The sequence below is a fragment of the Trichosurus vulpecula genome, chromosome 1 (assembly GCF_011100635.1).
Source record: "Trichosurus vulpecula isolate mTriVul1 chromosome 1, mTriVul1.pri, whole genome shotgun sequence".
NCBI classification, from domain to species: domain Eukaryota; kingdom Metazoa; phylum Chordata; class Mammalia; order Diprotodontia; family Phalangeridae; genus Trichosurus; species Trichosurus vulpecula.
Window position 1 is genome coordinate 44858683 of NC_050573.1, and position 25012 is coordinate 44883694.

Below are 25012 nucleotides of genomic sequence, written 5' to 3' on the forward strand. Positions count from 1 at the left end.
CCACCCCCTGCCTTACCCTTTCACCTCCCATTTCATATATGTTAAGTTAGAGTTCTGTACCTAAGTATGTTATTCCCTCTTTGAGCCAAATCCAATGAGGAGTAATGTTCAAACAATACTCATCTCCCTCTCTTCTTTCCCTCTACTGTAATAGGTCTTTGTGCCTCTTCATGTTTTGTCTCCTCCTTTCCTCTTCTCCCATCACAATCCCTTTTCACCACTTAGATTTTATCATCACATCAAAGTGAACTTATATTTACACCCTCTGTCTACGTATATCCCTTTTAAATGTCATCATAAAGATACAGTTAGGAGTTACAAGTATCATCTTCCCATGTTGGGATGTAAACAAGAACATTCCCCATTCTGGCTGCCCTCCTCTGAACATTCTCCAGCTTATCGATGTCTTTCTTAAACATGGTATCTAGAACCGAAATACAAGACTCCAAACAAATACTATACAGCAAACAATAATAAAAACCTCCCATCCCAGGGACCTGTTGGCCTCCTCTTAATGTGGTCCAAGAACACATTAGCCTTTTTTGGCTGTCACTTCACACTGCTAACTCATACTGAACTAGCATTACACTAAAATCCCCATCTTTTGCAGAACAATTATCAACCATCCTACCCCCATGCTACACTTGTGAAGTTGACTGCGTACCCAAGTGAAAGACATTTATTCCTAATTAATTTCATCTTATCAAATTTATATTGATGCTTTAGCCTGTCTCTGTAGTGTCCTCCAAGGCTCTGTCCTAGGTTCCTCTCCCTTTTTACTCTACGCTACTTCAATTACAGATCTCATCGACTATCATGGGTTTAATTATCATCCCTATGCACATTATTCCAAGATGAATATATCTAGCCTTAATTTCTCTGCTGAGGTAGTTATGAATCTCCAACTGCCTCTTGAACATCTCAACATAGCTAAAGCAGAACTCATTATCTTTCTCTCCCTCCCAAACCAACCTTCCTTCAGGATTTCCTTATTATCGTCAAGGATATCAGCACCCTCTGTCACCTAGGCCTCTTAAAGCCTCACTTTCACTCATCCCACAAAGACAATCTATTGCCAAATCTCCTCATTTCTACTTTCACAACATCTCTAGTATACCTTCCTTTTTCTCTACTCATATATCCCAAAACTCTGATTCAGGCCCTCATCACCTTTTACCTGGACTACTACAATAATAGCCTTCTTTTTTTTTTTGAGGGGGGAAGGCAGGGCAATTGGGGTTAAGTGACTTGCCCAAGGTCACACAACTAGTGTGTCAAGTGTCTGAGGCCGAATTTGAACTCAGGTCTTCCTGACTCTAGGGCCAGTGCTCTACTCACTGCACCACCTAGCTGCCCCCAATAATAGCCTTCTAACTGGTTTCCCTGCCTCAACTTTCTCTGCACTCCCATTCCTCCTCTACTCAGCCAAGGTGATTTTTCTAAAGTTTGGGTCTAGCCATGTCACATATTCCCAACTTCAACCTTGCTCAGCAAGCTCCAGCAGCTCCCAATTATTTCCAAATCAAATATATAGTCCTTTTTAGGCCTTTAAAGCTCTTTACAACCTGACCCCTTCCTAACCTTTCTAGTCTTTTAATACCTGACTCCCCTCTATACTCCTATGCTGGCTAACCTGCAGTTCCTCCACTTCATTTCCTGTCTCCCTGACTTTGCACTGGCTGTCTCCCAGGCCTGGAACATTCTGCCCCCTCACCTTAGCCTCTTACTTTACTTGGCTTCCTTTGAGACTCAGCTGAAATCCCACCTTCTGTAGGAAGCATTTCCTGGTCCTCCCAAGCTGTTAATAACTTCCCCTTTCCAATACTCACATTTACTCTGTATCTATCTTGTAGGTACCTAGTTGTGTACATGCTGTCTTCCCAGCAAGCTCCATGAGGACAGGGACTCCCTCTTCCCCCTCCCCACTTCCAACCTTTTTTTTGTACCCTTAGCCATTAGTGGCATATAGTAAGCACTTAAGAAATGCTTACTGACTGATTATCCCTCTCAGGATTGTGTCATCTGCAAATTTGATTAGCATACCATCTATGCCTTTATCCAAGTTAATGATAAAAATAGTAAACAGCACAGAGCCAAGCTCAAGTTTCTGGGACTCCTCCATGGGAGAGTTCCTGCCATGTTGATTCTGAACCAGTAGCAAGTACTTTGAATCCAGCCATACAACCAGTTGTTGATTCACTGGGTACAAAAATAAAATATCCCAGGGTCTATTCGACTTTCTTTTTTTAATTGTGGAACAAAGGATTTTACCTTATTAAAAAAAAATTAGTTAATACTCATTAGTTGGAGAAGTATCTAAGGGTACTACACTAAGTCCACCCTGTTTTATATGAAGTTAACCTCACATTAAAAGGGTTTTCTTCCTTGTTAAAGTGTATTTTCTGTTACCAGTCATCTGACAGGAAGTATTTTGGAGGAACTGACCACTAAAATCACACTAAGCCTACTCTGCTTGATCTGGAGATAACTATAGGACAGAGGTCTTTTCTTCCTTCAAGGGGCTTCTTCCTTGTTAAAAAGTAATTTCAGGGGGCAGCTAGGTGGCACAGTGCATAGAGCACTGGCCCTGGAATCAGGAGCACCTGATTTCAAATCCAGCCTTAGCCTTGACACTTAACTAGCTGTGTGACCCTGGGAAAGTCATTTTATCCCATTGCCTCACCAAAAAAAAAAGTAATTTCATGCATCACTCATCAGGTGGAATGAGAGAAGGGGATGTATTTTGGGGCTGATTACTTTCCATTTGGAAACATACATATATATGAATATATACATATATATACATATATACACACATATTAAATATGTATGTTCATTTATATATATATTTACATGTTGCCTCCTCCATTAGAATTTGAACTCTTTTAGGGCAGGGTCTGTGCTTTTGTCTTTTTTTTGTAACCCCACTCCCACACTCATAGGCTTTGGGAGTCTCACTACACATGAGGGCTTGCCACGCTTTGTATCTCCAGCACTCAGCACAGTGCCTGGAACACAGTAAGCTCTTAATAAATGCTTGAAGAATGAATGATTCACCCCTAGAATTGAACTAGGCCTACTTTGCTGGCTCTGAAGGTAACTGGAATAAAAGGTTTTTCTTCTGAACAAACAGGTTTCTTGTTAAAAAGGAATTTCAGGCATCACTCATTGCTGGGGAAGTACTTTTGGGGAATACATCCTGAGAAGTAAAGTAGGCCTATTTTGCTAGTTCTGAAGTTCACTGGACCAGCTTTTTCTTGTCAGAAAAAGAAATTCAATCACATTCATCAGGTGGGAAATAACTGGAGGGCACCAGTCTGGAAATCACAACAGGCCCAGTTTGTTGCGCCTGACACCAATCTTAAGGACAAAAGACTTCCTATTTGGACCCAAGTGCTGACTTTTTCCTACTTACAAAGGAAGCTCAATAACCATCCAGTTGCTGGGGAAGCACACTCATCACTGAAATGAACACTAGGTCTTCTCTGCTGTCCAGAATCACCCAGTGTTAGAGGTGGATTATTTAGATGAGAAGCAGGAAATTTTTAGTTTGAATCCTGCCTTAGATTCTTACTAGTTGTGTGACACAACTGTGTGTTTTCCCCTCTCTATTTCTCAGTTTCTTCATCTGTCAAATAAATAAGCACGTTTTTAAAACAAGAGGGTTAGAAGACCTCAAAGGTTCCTTTCCAGCTATAAATCTATGATCCTATGAGATCCAGTTCCTTGATTTTGGAGGAAAAAACAGAGAGCCAAGGAAGTATCAAAGACCCTTGCCGGATGTCACTAGAGTGGCAGAGCATAGGTTCCAACCCTGGTCCTCTGACCTTTATTCTTTTGCTTTTTCCTTTAATAACAATAGGGAGCATTTCTATAGTGATTCACAAACTTAAGAGACTTATCTCTTTAGATCCTCGCCAGAACCCTGTGGGGTGGGTGCTATTACAATTATTGCTGTTTTGTAGATTCTTACCAGTGAGTGACTCCAGAGCTGACTAAACCTGTAAGGAGGGTTGAGGGGAAGACAGAGGATGAGGAATGTGGGGAAAGTTGAAGAGGAGGAGAGCAGGGAGGGATGAAGAAGAGGAAAGGAAAAGGGAGAAGGCAAGGGAGGGGGTAAGGGGTTGGGGGAAGGGGAAGGAAAAAAGAAAGAGAGGAGGAAAAGGAAGGGGAAGTAAAAGAAGGGGGAAAGGAGGAGGGAGGAGAGGGGAAAGGAGGAGAGAGGAGAGAGGAAAGGGAGGGGAAGGGGAAAAGAAAGGGAGGGGAAGGGGAAAAGAAAGGGAGGGGAAGGGGAAAAGAAAGGGAGGGGAAGGGGAAAAGAAAGGGAGGGAAAGGAGAGAAGAGGGAGGGAAAGGAGAGAAGAGGGAGGGAAAGGAGAGAAGAGGGAGGGAAAGGAGAGAAGAGGAGGAGGAGGAGGAATGGAAGGGGAAGGGAAAGGAAGGGGGAAGGGAAAGGAAGGGGGAAGGGAAAGGAAGGGGGAAGGGAAAGGGAAGGGGGGAGGGGCAAGGAAGGGGGAAGGGAAAGGGAAGGGGGGAGGGGCAAGGAAGGGGGAAGGGAAAGGAAGGGGGAAGGGAAAGGGAAGGGGGGAGGGAAAGGAAGGGGGAAGGGAAAGGGAAGGGTGGAGGGAAAGGAAGGGGGAAGGGGCAAGGAAGGGGGAGGGGAGAGAGAAGAGTAGAAGAGAGGAAAGGAAGGGGGGCGAAGAAGAGGGAAAGAAGGTGGAGGGGAAGAGGAAGGAGAAGGAAGGGAAATGAAGGAGGAGGAAAGAGGGTGAGAAGAGGAGGGAAGGGAAAGAGAAGGGAAAGGAGAAGGAGCAGAGGAGGGAGGAGGGGAAAGGGAGGGGGGAGGGAGGTTCACACTTCCCCACTCCTCATTGTAAACCTGCCCAGCAGGCCTAGCCCCCACCCCTCATTTGCTTCCAGTTCTTCCAGTCACCTCGTTCGTTTTTCCAGGCCCATGGGACGAACTTTCAGTCAGGATTTACAGAGCCAAAACCTTCGCCTCTTAACACGGCCCGTCAGGTCAGGACGGGCCGGGCCGGCTTCGACCGGCTTCCTCAGACCCGCCACTTCCCGGGCCCGAGGAGCCCAGGCTCCCCTCAGGCTCGGGCTGGCTGCCCAGCTTCTCCACAGGCTTTGTCCTCTTTGAAGGAGAGCGCGGGAAGACCCGCCCAGGCAGCCAGCCAATCCCGGAACAGCAAGAGCGCTTGTGGGCGGGGCCTTCCGGGGCAGGGCTCACTAACACTACAAGTCGTTCCTGAGTAATGTCCATCCGCGCGGGGAAGAAAAAGAAATCCAAGGGCTAGACTCTCCTGTTCCGCCCAAATGGGGCAAGGTCCTGAAGAATGGTGACTAGATTGTGTGTGGGGGGTGTCGTGGAATTTTACAAAGGGAAGAAGAGGGGAGAATTACCCCGCGTGGGGGTCCTGGAGAGTAGGAGGTGGCGGAGTGATCGCAGTGATGGGAATCTCCAGCAGGTGCTATAATTAGAAGGGCTCTAAAGAGGCAGGAGAAGTAGCTTTTTTTGTCCGTCTTGGGTGGAGGTGGGAAGGGCGGCGTCTTGGAAGGAGGAGAAGGAGAAGAGAGTGATTTTGTAGAGGGATCTCTGCTTGTATCCCCCAAGGGTAACTGCCCTTTTTCTTTTCTATTTTAGGCCTGAAATACAACCCAAGGGAGTGATAGGCAGCACCCTTCCCCCCATTCAATGAAAGTGGTGGGCTCGGCATCCTCGGATAGGGCTGGCAGGAGAGTCTTCGCCTCCCTACTCTTCCGATTCCCCCCCCCCCGCCCTTGTAGATGGGGCTTCCCACCCTGGGAAACATCCCCCTAGCCCTGGAAGAGAATAATGAAGGGCGCTAGGATCCCCCACCCTGGAGAGCCCAGCACTTTGTCATAGAAGAGACTGATGGAAGACCTCCCCCTCACCCCCCGCCCAAATCTCCCAACATACACATACCATGGGGCTAATGAAGGATCCATTTATAGTTTTCATTTGCAGGATTCGTTTGTGTTACTGTCTATACCTTGTCTCATTTGAACCTTACAAATCTATAAGTACTATTGCCATTTTTATAGCCATTTTTACAGATGAAGAAACTGAGTCTTAGGTTAAGTAACATAACCTTGGTAAGTACACATCTTGTAGATTCAGACTGGGTTCTTCATGAGGACAGCACTCTCAAGGCCAGGCCTTACAACAACGTATTGAAACCCAAAGAGCTCAGGTTTAGAGGATAGAAGAGAAGAATCAAGACAAATTTGGTGCTTCTATTTGTGTGACTGATTGCAGGGAATAAAGTGCTAGATCAGAATTCAGAGGAATCAAATTAAAATCTAATGATCATGGGCAAGTTACTTAACCCTAAACCTTTCTGGGTGTTGGTTCCCTTATCTCTAAAATAAGTTTAAATTAGATGACTTATAAGATCCTTTTTAGATCTTATTATCTCTTCCTAAAACCCAGTGTTGATCAATTACAAATAATAGTAAGTCAAGTTTTCTAGCCTGAATTTTCTTTCAGGACTAAGAAGGGAAAAAAGCCATGACTATTTTTTATTCTTTGTGCCCCAGGTGTTCAAACTAACAGGAAAAAAGAATCCTTGTTCAAATTTCGAATTCTATGTTGATTTCTCTATAAGGTATTAATGTTATTAAACACAGAATTGAAATAAATCCATTCAAGATTCCAGTTGCAACCTTAAACCTAATTTGAAAAAAATTTTCTTCTTTATGGTAAGCTGCCTATGGTGATTGGGACACTTTGTCCCAAGTGAAAAGGACAAGTTGTGTTTGTTTGGTAAATACATGTTCTTCAAAAGTTTATTTTGAAAGTTTAATCAAAATAAGAGAAATTCAAGGAAGTATTAAGGAAAAGTGAAGTTTAATGTATTGCTCATTTGTAGAAAAAAAAATGAGTGGTCGAGCCAGGAAAAACAGAATGGCAAGAGGAAGGCCACCAAGGGAAGCCCAGAGTGGTGCATCTGTTGAGGTGAGTGTTCTCATTTTTGTAAATGTGGACATGTTGAGAACCATCCATCCATAGTCTTCGGCTGGGCATGTTTGGGAATTCAGTATCCTTTACATATTGAGCATAAATGGGATTAAGCTGTTGAATATTGTGGATGGGGCCTGTACCAATAATTGGCAATCCTGCTCTTCTTCCTCCAACTAGCAACCGTCTCCCCCAGCCTCTCCCCAAAGAATCCTAAAAGGCTATTGCAATTCTATATCTGCCCAATGACTCCTTTCCACGTTATTTAACTATGGTAACATGATGCATGTTTGCTTATTTCACTAGTTTCCAGACAGGAATTCCATGGGAGAATTCCAGTGGTAGCTCATAGTATTTTTCTCTTCTGAAAAATATTTAAATGGAGAACAACTGAACAAAAGTCGTTTGGTGTAGAAATAGTCTTAACTTGCCTTGTTTTAAAATTCTCATACTGTATCTTTCTGCTGTTCCTCCTATTCTGAGGTTAGTTTGTATTTGTTATTTTAAATATCATTTCTTGACTATACAATTGAGTCCTCTACTGGCATATGAGATTTAATGATACTTTTAATTGCTAAAAAGTAAATAAATAAAACAAACTGCAGGGTCAGCAACCTGGTAATGGGAGCTCTAGGTATGGACAACAGCACGGGCAGGGGCGGCAAGCACCAGAACCAGTTTCAGTTCCAGCTCTAGCAGTGGCTCAGGCACGAGATGGGACAGAAATATTGACTCAGCTGCCAGCAACAGCCAGGCAACTAACTTGGTCAGAAGTGTTGGTTCATCAATCAGGACGTGCTCGGGCAGCAGCACGAGCTCGGGCACCCTTGCCCATACCAATACCACCAGCTGTAACACCAGCTCAGGCACCAGCAGCACAAGCATCCACAGCAGGAAGTGAGCTTGTTAGTCATGAAGAACCAAGAGGGGCAGAAGGAGGAGCTGAAGAGGGAGCATCCACGTTTCCAGGTGATGTTGTGAAGATAGAATTAAAAAATTACTTATGAGATTTTTTGGTTTCTTTTTCTTTTCTCTCTTTTTAAACATTAATTTATTTTTAACATTAATTTAAAAAAATTTATGAGGTTCAAATTCTTTCCTTTCCTTTCCTCCCACCTCTCCCCTACCTATTAAGAAGGCAAGTAATATGTTATAAATTATACATGTGAAATCATGCAAAACATTTCCATATTAACCACTTTGCAGAAAAAGCAAGAAAAATAAAGTGAAAAAATTATACTTCATTCTGCTTTCAGAATCTATCACTTCTTTCTCTGGAAGTGGATAGCATCTTTCATTATAAGTCCTTCAGAAGAGTCTTGGATCATTGTATTGATCAGAATAGCTAAGTCATTCACCACTGATCATTGTGCAATATTGCTGTTATTGTGTAGAGTGTTCTCCTGGTTCTGCTTACTTCACTATGTATCAGTTTATGTCCTTCCAGGTTTTTCTGAAATCATCCTGCTTACCATTTCTTATAGTATAATAATGTTCCATTGTAATCATATACCACAGCTTGTTCACCCATTACCCAATTGATGGGCATCCCCTTAATTTCCAATTCTTTGCACCACAAAAAAAGCTGCCATAAATATTTTTTGTACATATAGGTCCTTTTGCCTTGATCTCTTTGGGATACAGACCTAGTAGTAGTACTGCATGCAGTGTTATTGTATGCACAGTTTTATAGCCCTTTGGGCATAGTTCCAAATCAATCTCCAAAATGGTTGTATCAATTCACAATTATACCAGTAATGTATTACAGTGTCCCAATTTTTGCACATCCTCTCCATCATTTGTCATTTTCCTTTTCTATCATATTAACCAATCTGATAAGTGTGAGAATTGTACCTCAGAGTTGTTTTAATTGGCATTTCTCTAATCAATAGTGATTTAGAGGATTTTTTCATGATTATAGATAACTTTGATTTCTTCATCTGAAAATTGCCTGTTCATGTCCTTTGACTGCTCAGTTGGGGAATGACTAATATTCTTATAAAGTTGATTCTCTTTATATATTTGAGAAATGAGGACTTTATCAGAGACACTTGTTGTAAATTGGTTTTCTGTTTTCCTTCTAATCTTGGTTACATTGATTTTTTGGGGAAAACTCTTAAATTTAATGTAATCAAAATTATCCATTTTACTTACTATAATCCTCCCTCTTGTTTGGTCATAAATTCTTCCCTTATCCATAGATTTTACAGGTAAAATTTTCCATGCTCCCCTAATATGCTTTTTATATCAACCTTTATGTCTAAATCATGTACCAATTTTGACTTTATCTTGGAATATGGTATGAGATGTTGGTCTATACGTAGTTTCTGCCAAACTGCTTTCTAGTTTTCACAGTGACTGTTTTCAAATAGGGAGTCCTTGTACCAAAAGCTCAGATCTTGGGGTTTATCCAGCACTACATTACTATGGTCATTTCCTATTATGTATTATATATCTAATCTCTTCCACCAATCCACCTTTGTGTTTCTTAGCCAGTACCAGATTGTTTTGATGATCACTCCTTGGTGCTAGAGTTCGAGGTCTGGCATGACTAGGCAACCTTTCTTTACATTTTCTTTCATTGATTTCCCTTGATAGCTTCGATTTTGTTCTTCTAGATGAATTTTTCATTATTTTTTCTAGCTGTACAAAATAACTTTTGGTAGTTTGGTTGGTATGGCACTGAATAAATAAATAATTTAGGTGGAATTGTCATTTTTATTATATTGGCTTGGCCTTCCCTTGAAAAATTTCTCTAGTTGTTTAGATCTGTTTTTATTTTTGTCAAAAATGTTTCGTAATTGTATTCATACACTTCCTGGGCTTGTCTTGGTAGGCAGACTCTCAAGTATTTTATATTGTCTACAGTTATTTTAAATGGAATTTCTCTTGCTACTGGGCTTTGTTGGTCGTATATAGCTAGCTTTTCTAGTGCAATATTGAATGTTTGTTTCCTTTTTGAAGAAGAAAACCCTATTGTCCATGCCCTATTACCAGATGATCTTCCTCTCTAGGTTTTTTTTTGTATATACTTACTATGTGCCAGGCTGTTTACTAGACTCGGGAATAGAAGCCCAAAGAATGAAACAATCCCTACTTGTAATGAGCTTATATTCTAATGGAGACAAGCGCATGTAAGCATATGTACAGCATAAATACCTACTCCCTAAGCTTACCCTTGTCTTGAAGGAACCAACCGATTTCCCAGGTTCAAAATCAAGGAATTTTCTTAGACTTCTTCACATGCATCAATTCCTGGCTCATCAAATTCACTGCCAAGTTCTATTGAATTTCAAATCTGTTTCATTTACTCTGTTCATGTAGCTTACCACCCTCCTTCAGACCTTTATGGTCTCTCATTTGAACTACAGCATCCAGCAGCCTCCTAGTTACTTTACCTGCTTCCATCCATTATTCTTTCCTAGTCTATCATCTACATAGTTGCTGAATTCATATTCTTGAAGCATGAGTCTGAGTCTATGTCACTCCCTTGTTCAAGAAACCTGTGGGTCTCTATTAATGCTAAGATGAAAAATACATATTCTCCTCTGCATTAAAAGCCTTTCACAGTCTGGTACTAGCCTAGGTCCCTTTCGTGTTACTTTCTATCATGTCCCCTACTTTATAGCCAAACTACCCTACTTCCTATTCCCCATCCATTCCATTCTGGACTTAAGAGTCTTCAAACAAGCTGTGTTCTCTTCAAGGTTTAGCTCAAGTTCTATGCCTTTTACAAAAGGCCTTTTTTATTTCCTCACACCCATACTAATTCATATATATTTTGTATTCACTTACCTGTGTACAAGTCATTTTCACCCAGCAGAATGAAAGTTCCTTTAAGGCAATAACTATTTCATTTGTCTTTTGACCCCAATACTTAGTACATTGCCTGTTGTACAGGCATTAGTGCAATATATGTTGAATTGGGGGAAAATTTGACTTGGAAAATATAGCATGATAACAAGTATAAGAGAAATCTAAGGTCATTTAAAATGGTGATTTTAAAATTGCCATTTCTAGGCTAAAACTTGGTTGGTTTCCTTTAAATCACTGCTTCTGAAGGTAGAACACCAGTGGAATCATGGATGGGAATGAGCTATACTTATTAAATCTATGCTAATTATGCCACCCAAATATATCTTCTTTCCTCTTATCTAGTATTAGAGTTTTCTTTTTTTTCCCTCAATTTTCTGCATTCCTTCTATTCTTAGCTATATAAATTTAAATTTAAAATAATAGAAATTATTCTTTTTACACTTCAACAATACTCTCGCCTTATAATACAGTTCAAGGTCTGATACTGCTGAATCTACGTCCTTTACATCTCTTTTTCCTGGTTTCTTTGAAGTTTCTGACCTTTCATTCTTCCAAATGAACTTTGATATTTTTTTTCTAACTCAGTAAAATAATTTTTTAGTGATTTAGTTGGGATGACATTGAATAAAGTTAGGTAAAATTGTCATTTGTAAAATTATATTGGCTTTACCTACCCATGAATAATAAATATTACTTCAGTTATTTAAATCTGAGTTCATTTGTATTAAAAGTATTTTATATTTATGTTCATATAGTTCCTGTGTCTATTTTGGCAGGTATATGCTCAAGCATTTTATACTGTCTAGTATTTTAAGTGATCTAAAACCATATTGAATAACATTGCTGACACATAATGTAGTTTCTCTATTTTTTACTTTCAATTAAATCTATTTTAACTTTAACTTTGTCTAAGGTCGTGATTACTATCGCTTAAAAGGGATTAAATCCTTTAAATCCTTAAAAAGGAGGCCAGAGATGGCTCAGTGGATAGAGTGCCAGCCCTGGAGTCAGGAAGACCTGAGTTCAAATTTGGCCCCAAATACTTGGTAGCTGTGTGACCCAGGCCAAGTGACTTAACCCTATTTGCCTCCGTTTCCTCATCTGTAAAATGAACTGCATGAGGAAATGGCAAACCACTCCAGTATCTCTAGCAAGAAAACCCCAAATGGGGTCATGGAGAGTTAGACATGACTGGAAAATGACTCAACAACAACAACTTTCCTGACTCCAGGCCCAGAACTTTATCCACTATGGCTGCACTAGGTATACAAACTACAGTGCTTGTAGTCAGTCTCAACTGTGGACTTCTTAACTCCTTCTGTCCCTTCTACTATCTCTCTCCTACTCGGCTTCATGAGTTACTGTGGCTAGAAAATTCTTCATCACGATCTCTATTAAATTTTGTCTCTCCCATTACAACATAAGCTCCTTCAGGACAAAGACTTTTCTTGCTTTTTATTTGTATCCTCAGCTATTAGCAGAGTGCCTAACACACAAAAGGCATATAATATAAATGTGGATTGGTTGATTTATTGATTACTTGCTTTCAATGCTTTCCCTTAATAACCCTAAGGGGTTGTTTCTTTTTATTCAGTTAAAATGAGAATGTATAGAAAGCTTAAAGTGCAAAAAGAACTCATGCTATTATGATTCAGGTTTACATCTTGGCAAATGTTTAACTTTGTTTTTCACAAACAGAAGAAGGTGAAATCTCAGACAAATTGAAGGAATTGTCGCAGAGGAAGAGACAATCTGGCCGACATAATTTCCATGACCTTGGTGTGAATACTCGGCAAAAACTACATCATTTCATAGAGTGCAAAAGAGGTATGTAAGTTTCTCAGTCTAGCGTTATCTCTCCTCTCTAGAGCTCAGTATCTGCCAAGGTAACAAGTACATCTTGAGAAGGAAAGGTTAGACTTGGTATGATGGCAGAATCCAGACCTCTTTCTCTCACTTAGTCTACTCTTTCTCTCCTTTCTAATTAAGTTTTATTAGAGGTAGTGTTGTCTAGTTGACAGAAAACTGACCTTGAAGCCAACATACTTGGGTTCAAGCCCCTGCCACATAATGTCTGTATGACCCTGAGCAAGACACTTAGCCTCTCAGGACCCTAGACAACTAACTGTAAGACTCTAAAGTGCTGGGAAGATTCCCTGCCTGGATGTGTTAAGAAGGGAGTTCTCCCACCTGGGAGTGGGGATCCCTATGTTAGTTAAGTCATAGGTCCAGCATCTAACCCTAATCAGGTTTGTTGTTTAGCATGAGAAAGTCCTGGAAGATTTGGGCCGTCTTTTGTCCTTCCCCACATTTGTCCTGTGTGAGACAACTCAAGTAATATCCAGAGACTTCTCAAGGTAGGAGCAAAAACGAGTCTTTATTTACCATCTCACCAGAAAGGGTTGTCTCCAAACCGATAAACAGTTGGTAGGGAGGGGCAGCACCCAGAGGGCAGAACCCAGCTATATACCCTAATGCAAACAACCCCCACCCACCACTGACCTTTTTACTCTCATTGGTGGAGTTCAGGATCACTTGGAAATCTACCCCAGGTACAAGGAAGAAGGAAGCACTTATTTAGCTAATGTCAACTCTTAAAAACACTTATCCTTATTTGGCAAGGCTCATGCTGAGGGGGGTCAGGCTGCTCTAAGTTTTGGATTCCTACAGGTCAGGTGATTTTTAGTAACTTGAAACTTAGGCCTAGCTGTCAATTTAGAAGCAGAAGGACACCTACACCTTCAATTCTGTGGAAACAAAACCTTTCCCCCCATCTCTTACAGTCCTATAGAATTTCCTTTGTTTCTTTTTAAACACGAAGCTCACATGACTCAAGCATTATGATTAACTCTGAAGGAATTTCCCTTTGTTCTGGATCCCAGCTGCACCAAATATCAGTCTTTAAATGGGTTGTTTCATTTTTAGAAACCTTTGCTCTAGAAAGGTTTTTCTTTTAGAGGGGTTTGATTTTTCAGGAGGATTAATTTGTAAGAGTGTGCTTCTGTTTTTTTGTTTGTTTTCATAAGATAAAGTAATATTTTCAATTGGTATTACTACTTTGAGGTTTTGATTTTGTTTTTGCTTTAGTGACTTGCTTTGATAGTGACCTTATCTTGACCAGAACCAGGGCACCACACCACTTTCCAGGTTCCCGAACTCACCTCCCACCCCCATTTTCTATCCCCCCACCTTTTGATCTTCCCCGATTAGAACATAAGCTTCTTGAGGCAAAGACTGTCTAGCTTGCTTGTGCCTCTATAATCAATCAGTGCTTAGCACAGTACCTGGAATGCTTTGTCATTCATTCATCCATTCATTCTTACACAGCTGTTCTCACACACTAAGCCATCAGGTAGGTCTGAGGGCTTCTCTATTGTCAGACTGTCAGCTGAGATGCTATCTGCTGCCCTTTTGTGGAAGACAACTACCTGTTTAGACAGTATATTAAAAATGTGTGCCAGGAGAGAATATGCCAGTGTGCTACTTCACAACTGATTCAGCCTAGCTCAGATCTTTGAAATATGTAGGTCATTGGGTAGTTCTTAGAAATCTTTTGAAGACCTGAGCTTTTCATAGGAGTCTTTTGCTATTACTGGATTAGACCTTTGATTAGGTTCGTTTACTAAAGGCTTACTTTTGTATCCACTCAAATGGCTTTTAAATTAATATCCCTAAGAGTCAGGTCTCTCTCTAAGAACTTTATTGTATTGTGCCATTTTAGCCTTGAGTCTTGGAAAAATGTCCAGTTAGATTACAGCATTAGAAATGATGGGGGAAAATAAGTAGGCTTGATGTCTCACAGGCTGTCAAATCTGGCTCCCTCTTTCAGGTACTTCAGGGACAGTAGTCCACTTGAAGACAAACCATTTTCGGCTGACATCCCTTCCCCAGTGGACACTGTACCAGTACCATGTTAACTTCAACCCACAGATGGATTCCAAAAGACTCCGTTCAATTTTACTTGACATGCACAAACAACTCCTAGGAAAATGTTATTCTTTTGATGGGACAATATTATTTTTGTGCCATACACTACAAAACAAGGTGAAATAATATTTTTGATTGGTGTTACAGCTTTAGGCTTTTAAAGAAAATGTGGTTCAGTCACTGCAGTTTCCAGTTGTGATAAAAGTTAAATATAATATGAAGTAATGGTATAGTCAGTTTTTAAGGTGGTCTCCAAAGATCTTATAGCTAGTAGATCTTTGATTAAAACTCAGGAATGCCTGTTGTTTTCTTTGTCACCGTTTTTTGGATCCTCTGTAACCTAACAGTGTGCTTGTCTCAATAAATGTTTGTCGATTAAATTCAAATACCTGATACTAGCACATGCAAATTTGAATAAAAAGTTCTTTGCAATAAAGGCATCACATTAGTCTAGGCTACAATTCCCCATCACTTCCCAAATTATTTGACTTGCACAACAGATCTCATTAAATACCTGCTATGGGCAAAGTCCTGTGATAGCAAGCCTAGTTGTAGCCTGTAATTTTACTTTGAAGAATTTTCCTGTGTATTTTGCTTTCAAAGATCTCACTTTAGGAGGATGGCCCATATTTGCCCTAATTAAGGTATAGTAGATAGCTTCAGTCCTGGAATTCAGAAGATTCATCTTCTTAAGTTCAAATCTGGACTCAGACACTTATTAGCTGTGTGACCCTGGTCACTTAACCCTCTTCGACCCAGTTTCCTCATCCAGAGAAGGAAATGGCAAACCACTCCAGTATCTTTGCCAAGAAAATCCCAAATGGGCTCACAGAGAGTCAGACGTGACTAAAAAGTGACTCAACAAAAGATAGTTTTTAGATGTGATACTTTTTTTTTCAGGAATGTCCATAGTAAAGATTTCTCTATTGTTTTCTAATACATATGTAATTTAAAAAAACCAGTCTGATTGAAAGTTTAAAAACCATCTGACTTTGGTTGGGATTCTGGTTCTGATACATCCTGGCTGTGTGACTATAACCTTATAGTACCCCAGGTTAACTCACCTCACTAACCTCTTAATGTCTCTAACACTAAGTTGAAGAGCAGGTGCTGATCTTGATGGGGAGAGGGAATTTCCTCCTCAGAGGGTTCCCTAAGTCAGTGAAACTTTAGATACAACCTCTTCTTCTCCCTCTTCACCACCCCCAAAGGTATGTTTAAAGGGCAGATTACAGTTACTGAAATTTGGGTTCCTTGTTCTGTCTTTGTTCTTTGCTATTATTCCTTATCCCCCAAATTCAAAGAAGTGTTTCTAAACCAGACATCCACCAGTTCTTTCATTAAACATTTGCTTGAGGAGAATTTTAGAAAGCTAAATGGTATAATTGGAATATTCTTTCTTTTTAAGTTTCTCTTGCTGGGCTTAGCTACCAAAGCAATCTGTTTTTAATGAAAATAACTTCCATTTAATAGACTATTAGGTTTGCCCCAGGGTTGACTCTAAAATGCTTGTCTTGTAAATTCAGGCTAATTGTGGGAAAAAGAGACTCATACTTCCGGGAGCATATCAGAAAGCAAACTGACTTCATAATTCTGCTTTGCTGCTTGTGTTGTCATTGTAGTTTGTCCATTTTGATCATCTTCGGCACACTTTTTTTTTTCAGGTTACTGAAGTGTTTAGTCAGACACACAGTGGAGAGAATGTGAGGATAACTATCACTTTAACCAATGAACTTCTACCTAATTCACCAACTTGCTTGCAGTTTTATAATATTCTTTTCAAAAGGTTTGTTTGACCCTTTTTGCTTCCTTGAACTCAGAAAGTTGTATGTTTAGGTGTGGTGAACATTAGTGAAACCAAGTGCATCCCCGTACCCCTTTGTGATTTTTGAAATCCAAACATATGGGGATGGTAAAATATTACATAGGCAGTTTATTCTCAATGCAGACTTCAACTCCCTCCTTCCCTCAATAACTTCATGGGAAGGAAGATCACTCTAGGAGAAGATGCTTGTGATAGATATATTTAATAGAGACAAACTATAATCATTCCGATTTCCTGCTCTATAGATCCTGAGTCTTATCAGCAGCTTTGTAGGGTCAACATTGAAAGTATTGGGTAGTTTTTTTTTCTCAATAAGTAATTTGAACTCAATTCAATAAGCATTATCTATTTCCTCTTGTGTGGGATGAAAGACCCTCACCAATTAAAAAGTTAATTTATAATAAGGAGCCATCTCAGGGTCGGAACAGAAATAAATTTTATTCAATTCTCAAGAATAGGGTGTCCTCTGCCAGAACAGATGCAGCAAGGGAGGCACTTTACAAGGAGCAAATCACCAATAATTATACCTAACACAAGAGAATTCCTGCCCACCTCTGACCCTTCTCGCCATTGGCTAGGAGGTGGGCTTATAATCTGAGCACAAAAGCTAGACAAAGAGCCGGGAAATTGAGGCACAGAAATTCCAATTCCCATTCCTTTAGTTAATGATTACAACTGAGGTGACATCTATAAATATTAAGAAGGCGAATAGGATAAGGGGAGGGGGAAAACCTCTCCATTCTTTTATAGTACTTTTACAGTAAAGGAAAGCAGGTCACAGTGACCCTATTCTTACTGAGTAAATCTTTAAACCAGAACCATAAGAAAGAACAAAAAGTTTCAGGGTAAACTTTCCCAGAGGCTGAGCCATCAGACTCTCATGGCCTCAGAATTTTTCCACTTCCCTATTTCCCTATTTCTTGATTTTTAAACATTTCTTAGTATAGATATAGATATATATTTATACATATCTTCCCTGTGAAGTCTTCATATTTTATTTACCTCACACACTGTACAGATGGCTGTATCACAACAACCCTGCAATCTAGGGGCTGTTGTTATCCCCATTTTAATAGTACCTACCTCCCAAGGTCGTTGTAAGGATCAAATGAGATGATATTTGTGAATCACTTTGCAGATATATAAATACTCTTATTGAAACTTCTTTTGAGAAGGGGATGTAGTAGATATCTCAAAAGCTAGCATTCCTATAACTCTGTAAGGTTTGCATAGAACTTTGCATATGATAATAACAATAATAATAGCTAGCATTTCTATAGCACTTTAAGGTTTACAAAGCACTTTACAAATATTGTCTAATTTTAATCAATCAGTCTCTTTTTCTTCTTGGGAATAAAGCAGAACAAACATAAATAATGACACTTTTGTGTTTTTTTAACTTTTAGACTTTTGAATATCATGAAGCTTGTACAAATTGGATGCAACTTTTATGACATTTACAATGGGGCAGAAGACATGAGAGATTTAGGGTTTGTATAATAAGAATGGACATTTATATAGCATTTAACACAATAGAACACTTCATATTTTCCAAGCAAAAAGGGAGCTTATAACCCTTCAAATTACAGTGGTGTGTTTTATAAGTGTTATAATTACTATTAGATTGAATGGTGCGATATCAATTGGGGTTAGATTGGGCTCTCAGTTTTCTAAAAGCATGTAATTATTATAGGAAACTTTGAATTCTTTTTTTCCTTTTAGGAGACAGTGTCTGGTGTCTGTTCATGGCAAAGTTAACTTTTAATCAAACTTTTTTTTATTACAAACGTTCCTGGAAAAAAAAGTCTGACACCTAAAAATGTCTTAGAAATATATATATAGTTGTATTAGTAAAAAATTGAGTCTTTTTCTTTCTTATTTTGAATTTATTGCTTTTAGCGTAAAAATTCATCAGTCATGGATCCTTCACTTCAACTTCTATTTGTCATACAGCTGAGAATTTATCTCTTTTATTATAATCAAAACAGATGTGGGAGTATGAGAATTGTGAATTAGAATATAATGGAATATTAATATTAGAATATTAACATATAATATAATATAGAAATAGAACATTATGTTTATTCAGAATTTATTATTGTATATGTTATAGATATTAATCTAATAAGCATTTTTTTCAACAAAGCGCCTTCCAAATTTCTGAACAATCTTTTGCTAAATAGTAAATTCCTTCCCTGCTTTGATCTTGGGTTTATTAAACACCTGATTTACTATAGGCCTTTGCTTCTGGCTTTATTTTATCTATTACATTGAGATACTTGCTTTTTTCATCTAATACTAGATGGCTTTAGTAATTATGGCTTTATGTTAATTATAAATTATATACTATATATAATGCTATAGTGAGATCTGGTGATATGAGTATATATTCCTCCCTTTTCCCCTAATTTCTCTTACCATTTTTGTCAGTTTCATCTTTCATGAGATTTTTCTTTGCTTCATCTACTCCTATGAAGTGTATCTTAATGGTATTTTAAAAGATATCTCAAATAGTCAATCAATAAATATTTACTAAGTACCTACTATGTTCCAGGGACTGGAACTAGAGGGGCAAAAAATAACCCCTGCCTTCAAGGAACTCACAATTTAATGGGAGAAACAGCAAGCAAACAAACATGTACAAACAAGCTATATATAGTAGAAACAGGAAGTAAACAACAGAGGGAAAGCACTAGAATTAAAGGGGGTTAGGAGAAGCTTCCTGTAGGTGTTGGAATTTAAAGGAAGCTAGGGAGAACAGTAGACAGAGAGATAAGGCTGGTGAGCATTCCAGGCATAGAGGATAGCCAATGAAAAAGCCAGGAGCCTAGAGATGGAATATCTTCATGTAGGAGGTCAATGTCACTGCACCAAGGAGTACTTGTAAGGGAGTAAGGTATAAGAAGACTGGAAAGGTTACGAGGGGGCCAGGTTATAAAGGGCTTTGAATGCCAAGCAAAGGATTTTGTATTTGATCCAGGAAGCAATAGGGAGCCTCTGGAGTTTATTGAATAGGGGGAGGACATTATCAGACCTACATATTAGGAAAATCACTTTGGTGGCTGAATGGAGGGTGGATTGGAATGTGGAGGAATTTGAGGCAGGTAGACCTACTGGCAGCTGTTGCAGTTATCTAAGCATGAGGTGATGAGGGTCTGTACTAGAGGGGTGGCAGTGTCAGAGGAGAGAATGTATTCAAGACATTTTGCAAAGATGAAATTGATAAACCTTGACAATAGTTTGGGTATCGGGGGTGATAGTGAGGAATCTAGGATGACTTCTAGGTTGTGAACCTTAGGAGCTGGAAAGATGTTTTCTTTTACAGCAACAGGGGAGGTAGGAGGAGGGGTGGATTTAAGGGAAAAGATAACGACTTTGGTTTTGGACATATTTACTTTAAGTTGACTACTGGATATCCATTTCAAGATGTCTGAAAGGCAGTTGGAGATGCAAGATTGTAGGTCAGCAGAAGAGATTAGGTCAGGATAGGTAGATTTGAGAATGGACAGCATAGAGAAGATAATTAAATCCATGGGAGTTGATGAGACTACCAAATGAAATAGTAATAAGAGGAGAGGGCTTAGGACATCTATAGTTAGAGGTTATGATCTAGATGAGGATCCAGCAAAGGAGACAGAGGAGTGGTTAAATAGGTAGGAGGAGAAACAGGAGAGAGTGGTGTCCTGAAAAGAGAGAGAAGAAAGTATCAAAGAAAAGAGACTGTTCAACAGTGTCTGCAGCTGCAGAGAGGTCAAGGAGGATGGGAACTGAGAACGGATTGGATTTGGCAATTAAGAAATCATTCCTAACTTAGGAGAGAGCAGTTTTGGTGGAAGGATAAGAAAGTGAGAAGAGAGAAAGTGGAGGTGCCTGATTATAGTATTACTACTTAACTATTTTGGGTTTAGTTGGCCCTTTACTTTGAATTGGTCAGGGATGCTGTGTGTGTGTGATAGTAGTAGTAGTGGAATGTTGTAAAGATGGGGAAAGTAGACATATGGGATAATAGATATTTTCTTGGCCTCCATTTTTTGGGGGGTAATAAGGTCTGAGACTTTTTATTCAAGCTTTTTTGATATCTCCTTTCCTTCAAAGACTTTGAGAATTGATCTCTTAATGCCCTCAGAATTATTCTGTCTGGCACCATCAGCTTCATTTTCTTCTTCTGGCTTAGAAAACAAAGGTAGGAACAGCATCATCTCTTTCCTTGTTCCATATATTGGGATCTGAGAGAGATGATTATTTCCCTCTTATATTGGTAATTAATTTTTGAGTCAGGACCAAGGTTTTTCTCCTTTTCTACTTTCTCATCCAGAAATCAACCAGTATGGCTAAGCTTTCTCAAAGACTTATCCAGGAAAAGAAATTCTAGATTGAGGCTAATCGGTGGATTTCTGCTTGTTATGTTTACTCATACAGGTCTGGGAAAATGTTGATTCTCCCTTTTGTCAGACAGTGATATGGAAATTGAAAAGTGGCTTTGACCTAGACTTGAGTGAACCAAGTCATGTACCTTAAGTTCCTTATTGTGAATACAGCCCACCCCTCATTGTAATATTCATTCTCCCAGAGTTGATTGCCATCCTCAGAAACATCTGCCCTTCCAAGGAAGGGCATATAAACTGTGAGCCCACCTCCATGAGGGGTCTTTGGCATTCGAGTGCCACTAACTTCTTTTATTAATAACATTGTAGCCTTTTAATAAAGTGATTAAATTACCAAGAAATTATGTCTCTTGAACATTTTAAACCTCACATATCTGTGATACTGAGCTGAAATGTGATTTTTCTACTTTCTTCAACTCTCTATCATTGTTGAAAGGAGTTCATTAAAAATAGAGCTCCATTTCTCTTCTGTCTCTTTTACTTCAGTCAGTTTTGTCCTAAAATGCCCTTGGGATGACTTTGCTCAGCTGTTTTATCAAGCGACACTGCTTATTGTGTTCCACCATTCGCTTCTGTAAATCTTACAAATGACTTTATACCCTAAATCATGATCGCCCTTGGCTGTTATCACTCTCCTCTTGGCAAGTGGATGAAGTGTTTGTCTATGCTCTTTTGATTTCTGCCTTGTGACAATTGATTTACATTGGTTAAACATCATTAGGTCTGTGTCTATGCTTTTTAAATCATTTTTGATTTTCTTTCAGATTGAGCAGATTATTTAAATATGTTATTGAGTTGCCTTAATTTTTACATCTTTCATTTTTATTCTAGTTTGGTGTTGACTTTTCTTTCTTCTAACAAATCACTTTTCTAACTATATGTGGAAACAGTTGATTTGAAAATAATTTCCATATCAGTAAGCAGCCAGTGCCTGTCTTTTAAAATGTAATCATTTTAATTTGGGGAGCAGTAATAGTCTTCCCCTTGCTCAGTGCCTTCCAGTGTTCCTCAAAGAAAGTATTCATAATATAAGGGCATGAGTCCTCTGCCACTTGTTTCTTAATGCTGTTATATTTTCCTGTGGTTCCAATGTCACTTCTGCTTTCTTTTGCATTGAAGTCACTGAATATTAAAGCGTTATGTCTATAATTTTTTTAATGTAGCCAATGTGTGGATTTATTTTGACTGTGTTTTTGTTACAAGGCAGAGATTTTCAAAAGTTTTGGTGGTAGAATTGAAGAGAGAAGGGAACTAATGTTAACCATACCAAAAAAGAAGAGAAGGAGGAAAGAAAGAAATCCTTGCAGTCTGTTGCTCAGGACAGCCTTTCCATCATGGTTGAGCCTAACAATTTTTACACCTCTGGTAGAGCCTTCCAGAATCCAGGCTCAATGTCAATAAAGCATCAGAGTTGGACTTTTAGAGCTGATTCTGTTAAAATTCCTTTATAGCTGTCTTCATATGAGTCATATGTTAGATGCTCAGGTTTTTGATGCATTTTATCATTAATAGCATCTCCCCCACCAATTTCTTGTTTTTCTTAGTGATAGAGAAATGTTAATCTTTGTGGGTTTATCTTTTGTACTTTTACCAGGGCTACTATATCCCTAGTGGTAGGGTTACTATTTGCTAAAGCCACTGATTATAGAAGACAATTTTTATTTGGTCTGACAGGTTGAATATTTGTCCAGGTTTCATTACCTCTATCCTTCAGTATGAGAATGACATTATGCTGTGCACTGATGTGAGTCATAAAGTCGTCCGAAAGGATACCATCTTAGACCTCATAAATGACTTTCAGAAATCTCCAAGACCCACATCCCAAGAAGAAATTTTGAAAGAAATACGAGGGCAAATTGTTTATACCAAGTAGGTCTTTCTGCCTTGCTTTTCCATTTTTTAAATAAGCAAATATTTCATCTAATGTAACTTTGTGCTCTCATGTGCTAAGCCTGGGTAAAATGTAGCAGAGATTCTCAGGGTAGGAGAAGATATAGCAAGAGAGGAGGGAAGAAATGATGGTTGTCCCTTTTCTCCTCCTCATAATTGTGCAACCTTATGTAAAGACTGCTTGTATGTGAATCACCCCCTGCAAGGGAAGATGGCCCCATTGGGGGAGGATCATGTATTTCTCCTAGCCCTGTGTTTGTTAATTGACAAATAGCATCTATACTATATCTAGGACACAGCTCTTCCAGAATCTTCTGCTCCATTACTAGTTCTGTTAAATGTATGTATTTACAGCTCATTTTGGAATTGTATAGTTATTAGTTTTAGAAACTGAACATTAATCACTCATCATCCTCAGACCTCTGAACCTAGAGAAAAGACTGTTGGAAGAACCAGTCAGCTGCTACTTTTTTTTCCAAATACTATTTCATGTAGAGAAGTTCCAAGCATTAAACTGTCATAAATCTCCAAATGTATTCCTTCCACAGACACAACAATAGAACATACAGAGTTGATGACATTGACTGGGAACAGAATCCAAGAAGCACTATTAAAAAAGATGGCTCTGATATCAGCTTCTTAGACTACTATAGACAGGTAGAAAATTGACTTTCAAGATTTTATTCTCTATTCCAAAATATTTCAATTGTAGCAGAATTTCAAAATGCCTTCAAAAGAAATAGTTTTTTAATTAGTTACAAATTACCTATAGATAAATGATGCTTTAGAAGTCAATTTTATAAATATGAATTTGTAGGTGAGTGACTATCATTTTTGATGCATTATATTCAATTGTTTTTGTTTATAGTACTGTGCATATAGTTCTAACATTATTATCTTAAGATGAATTCTGAGAGATAATATAAAGTAGTGTTTAAAGAGCTAGCCTTGAAATCAGGAAGACACATTTAAGTCTCATCTTTGACACATTGGCTGTATGATCCTAAACAAATCACTCAGCTGCTCGATGTACCAGGCAATTCTGCAACCAAGTTGAAGGTGGTCGAAGCAGTTTCCTCCCCTGGGAATTTGTGTACCGATGAAATCAAAGGTCTGGTCCCTTCTACTATCCTTTAGGTGAATTATACAGATTTCAACACGTAGATGACAAGCATTAGAATATGACAAATAGCTAAAGAGTTTTCTGCCATGCATATCAATATTAAGTAAATTTTTCTTGTGGTGGCTTAAGAGGTAATAATGAAACATTTGTGCCTAAGTAAAGTAGTACCACTGAACGCTCTCCTTTTTGGGATGCCTAGAAACATAGTGAAAAAAGCACCAACTTTTAAGTCAAAGGATCTCAATTCAAATCCTGTGTGAGATTCCTTCCCATATGGGTCCCTTGGCCTCCCCATGCCTCAGTTTCCTTATTTATAAAACAAAGGGGTTGAATTAGATGGCCTCCGAAGTTTCTTTCAGATCAAAATATATGATCCTATAATCATTCTAGAATTGGCAGGGGGGGGGGGAGTGTAAAGAAGAATAAAGAAAGCAAGCATGGGAAGGGAATGGGCATTTATTAAGTGCCATGCACTATGTAAGCACTTTCCAAATATTATCCATCTCATTTGCTCCTCACAACAACCCCTGGGAGTGCTATTATTATCTCCCTTTTACAGTTGAGTAAACTGAGTCATACCCAAGTTAAGTAACTTGTCCAGGGTCACATAGCTAGTAAGTGCGTGAGGTAGCATTGAATTCAGTCCTTTCTGACTCCAGGTCCAGCACTTCTGCACTGTACCACTTAACTGCCTCTAGGGGTTCCTAACCTTGAGTCCATGGATGGATTTCAGCAGGTCTGTAGATTTACATGGGGGGAAAATATCTTTGTTTCACTAACCTCTAACTGAAATCTAGCACTTCTTTCAGTTGTGAATTATTAAAAACAAATGAACAAAAAACCTAACATCACCAAAATTATCCTGAGGAATCTATAGGCTTCACCAGAAAGGGGTCCAGGACACACAGCAGGTTAAGAACTCCTGATCTAGAAAGTCTCTTAGGAATGGGTTTTCAAGAGTTACTGGTGAGAGATTTGAGAGGGGGCCATAGAGGGCATTCCTGAGATGGTGCATTTCGGAAAGATATCAAAGCAGATGCCATGCCAGTTCAGATCAAG

General features: G+C 39.1%; 1 protein-coding gene across 1 annotated transcript in view; it reads left to right on the forward strand.

Moving 5' to 3' along the window:
• The first annotated feature begins 6906 nt into the window (after window positions 1-6906).
• LOC118849781 (piwi-like protein 1) overlaps window positions 6907-25012 on the forward strand; it is a 57925-nt gene continuing 39819 nt past the window's right edge. Inside the window, exons 1-8 of the mRNA XM_036758752.1 lie at window positions 6907-6984; window positions 7593-7956; window positions 12502-12630; window positions 14633-14847; window positions 16395-16516; window positions 17962-18045; window positions 22615-22809; window positions 23379-23487. Coding sequence (XP_036614647.1) covers window positions 6907-6984; window positions 7593-7956; window positions 12502-12630; window positions 14633-14847; window positions 16395-16516; window positions 17962-18045; window positions 22615-22809; window positions 23379-23487 — 1296 coding nt within the window. The remainder of the gene's footprint in view (window positions 6985-7592; window positions 7957-12501; window positions 12631-14632; window positions 14848-16394; window positions 16517-17961; window positions 18046-22614; window positions 22810-23378; window positions 23488-25012) is intronic.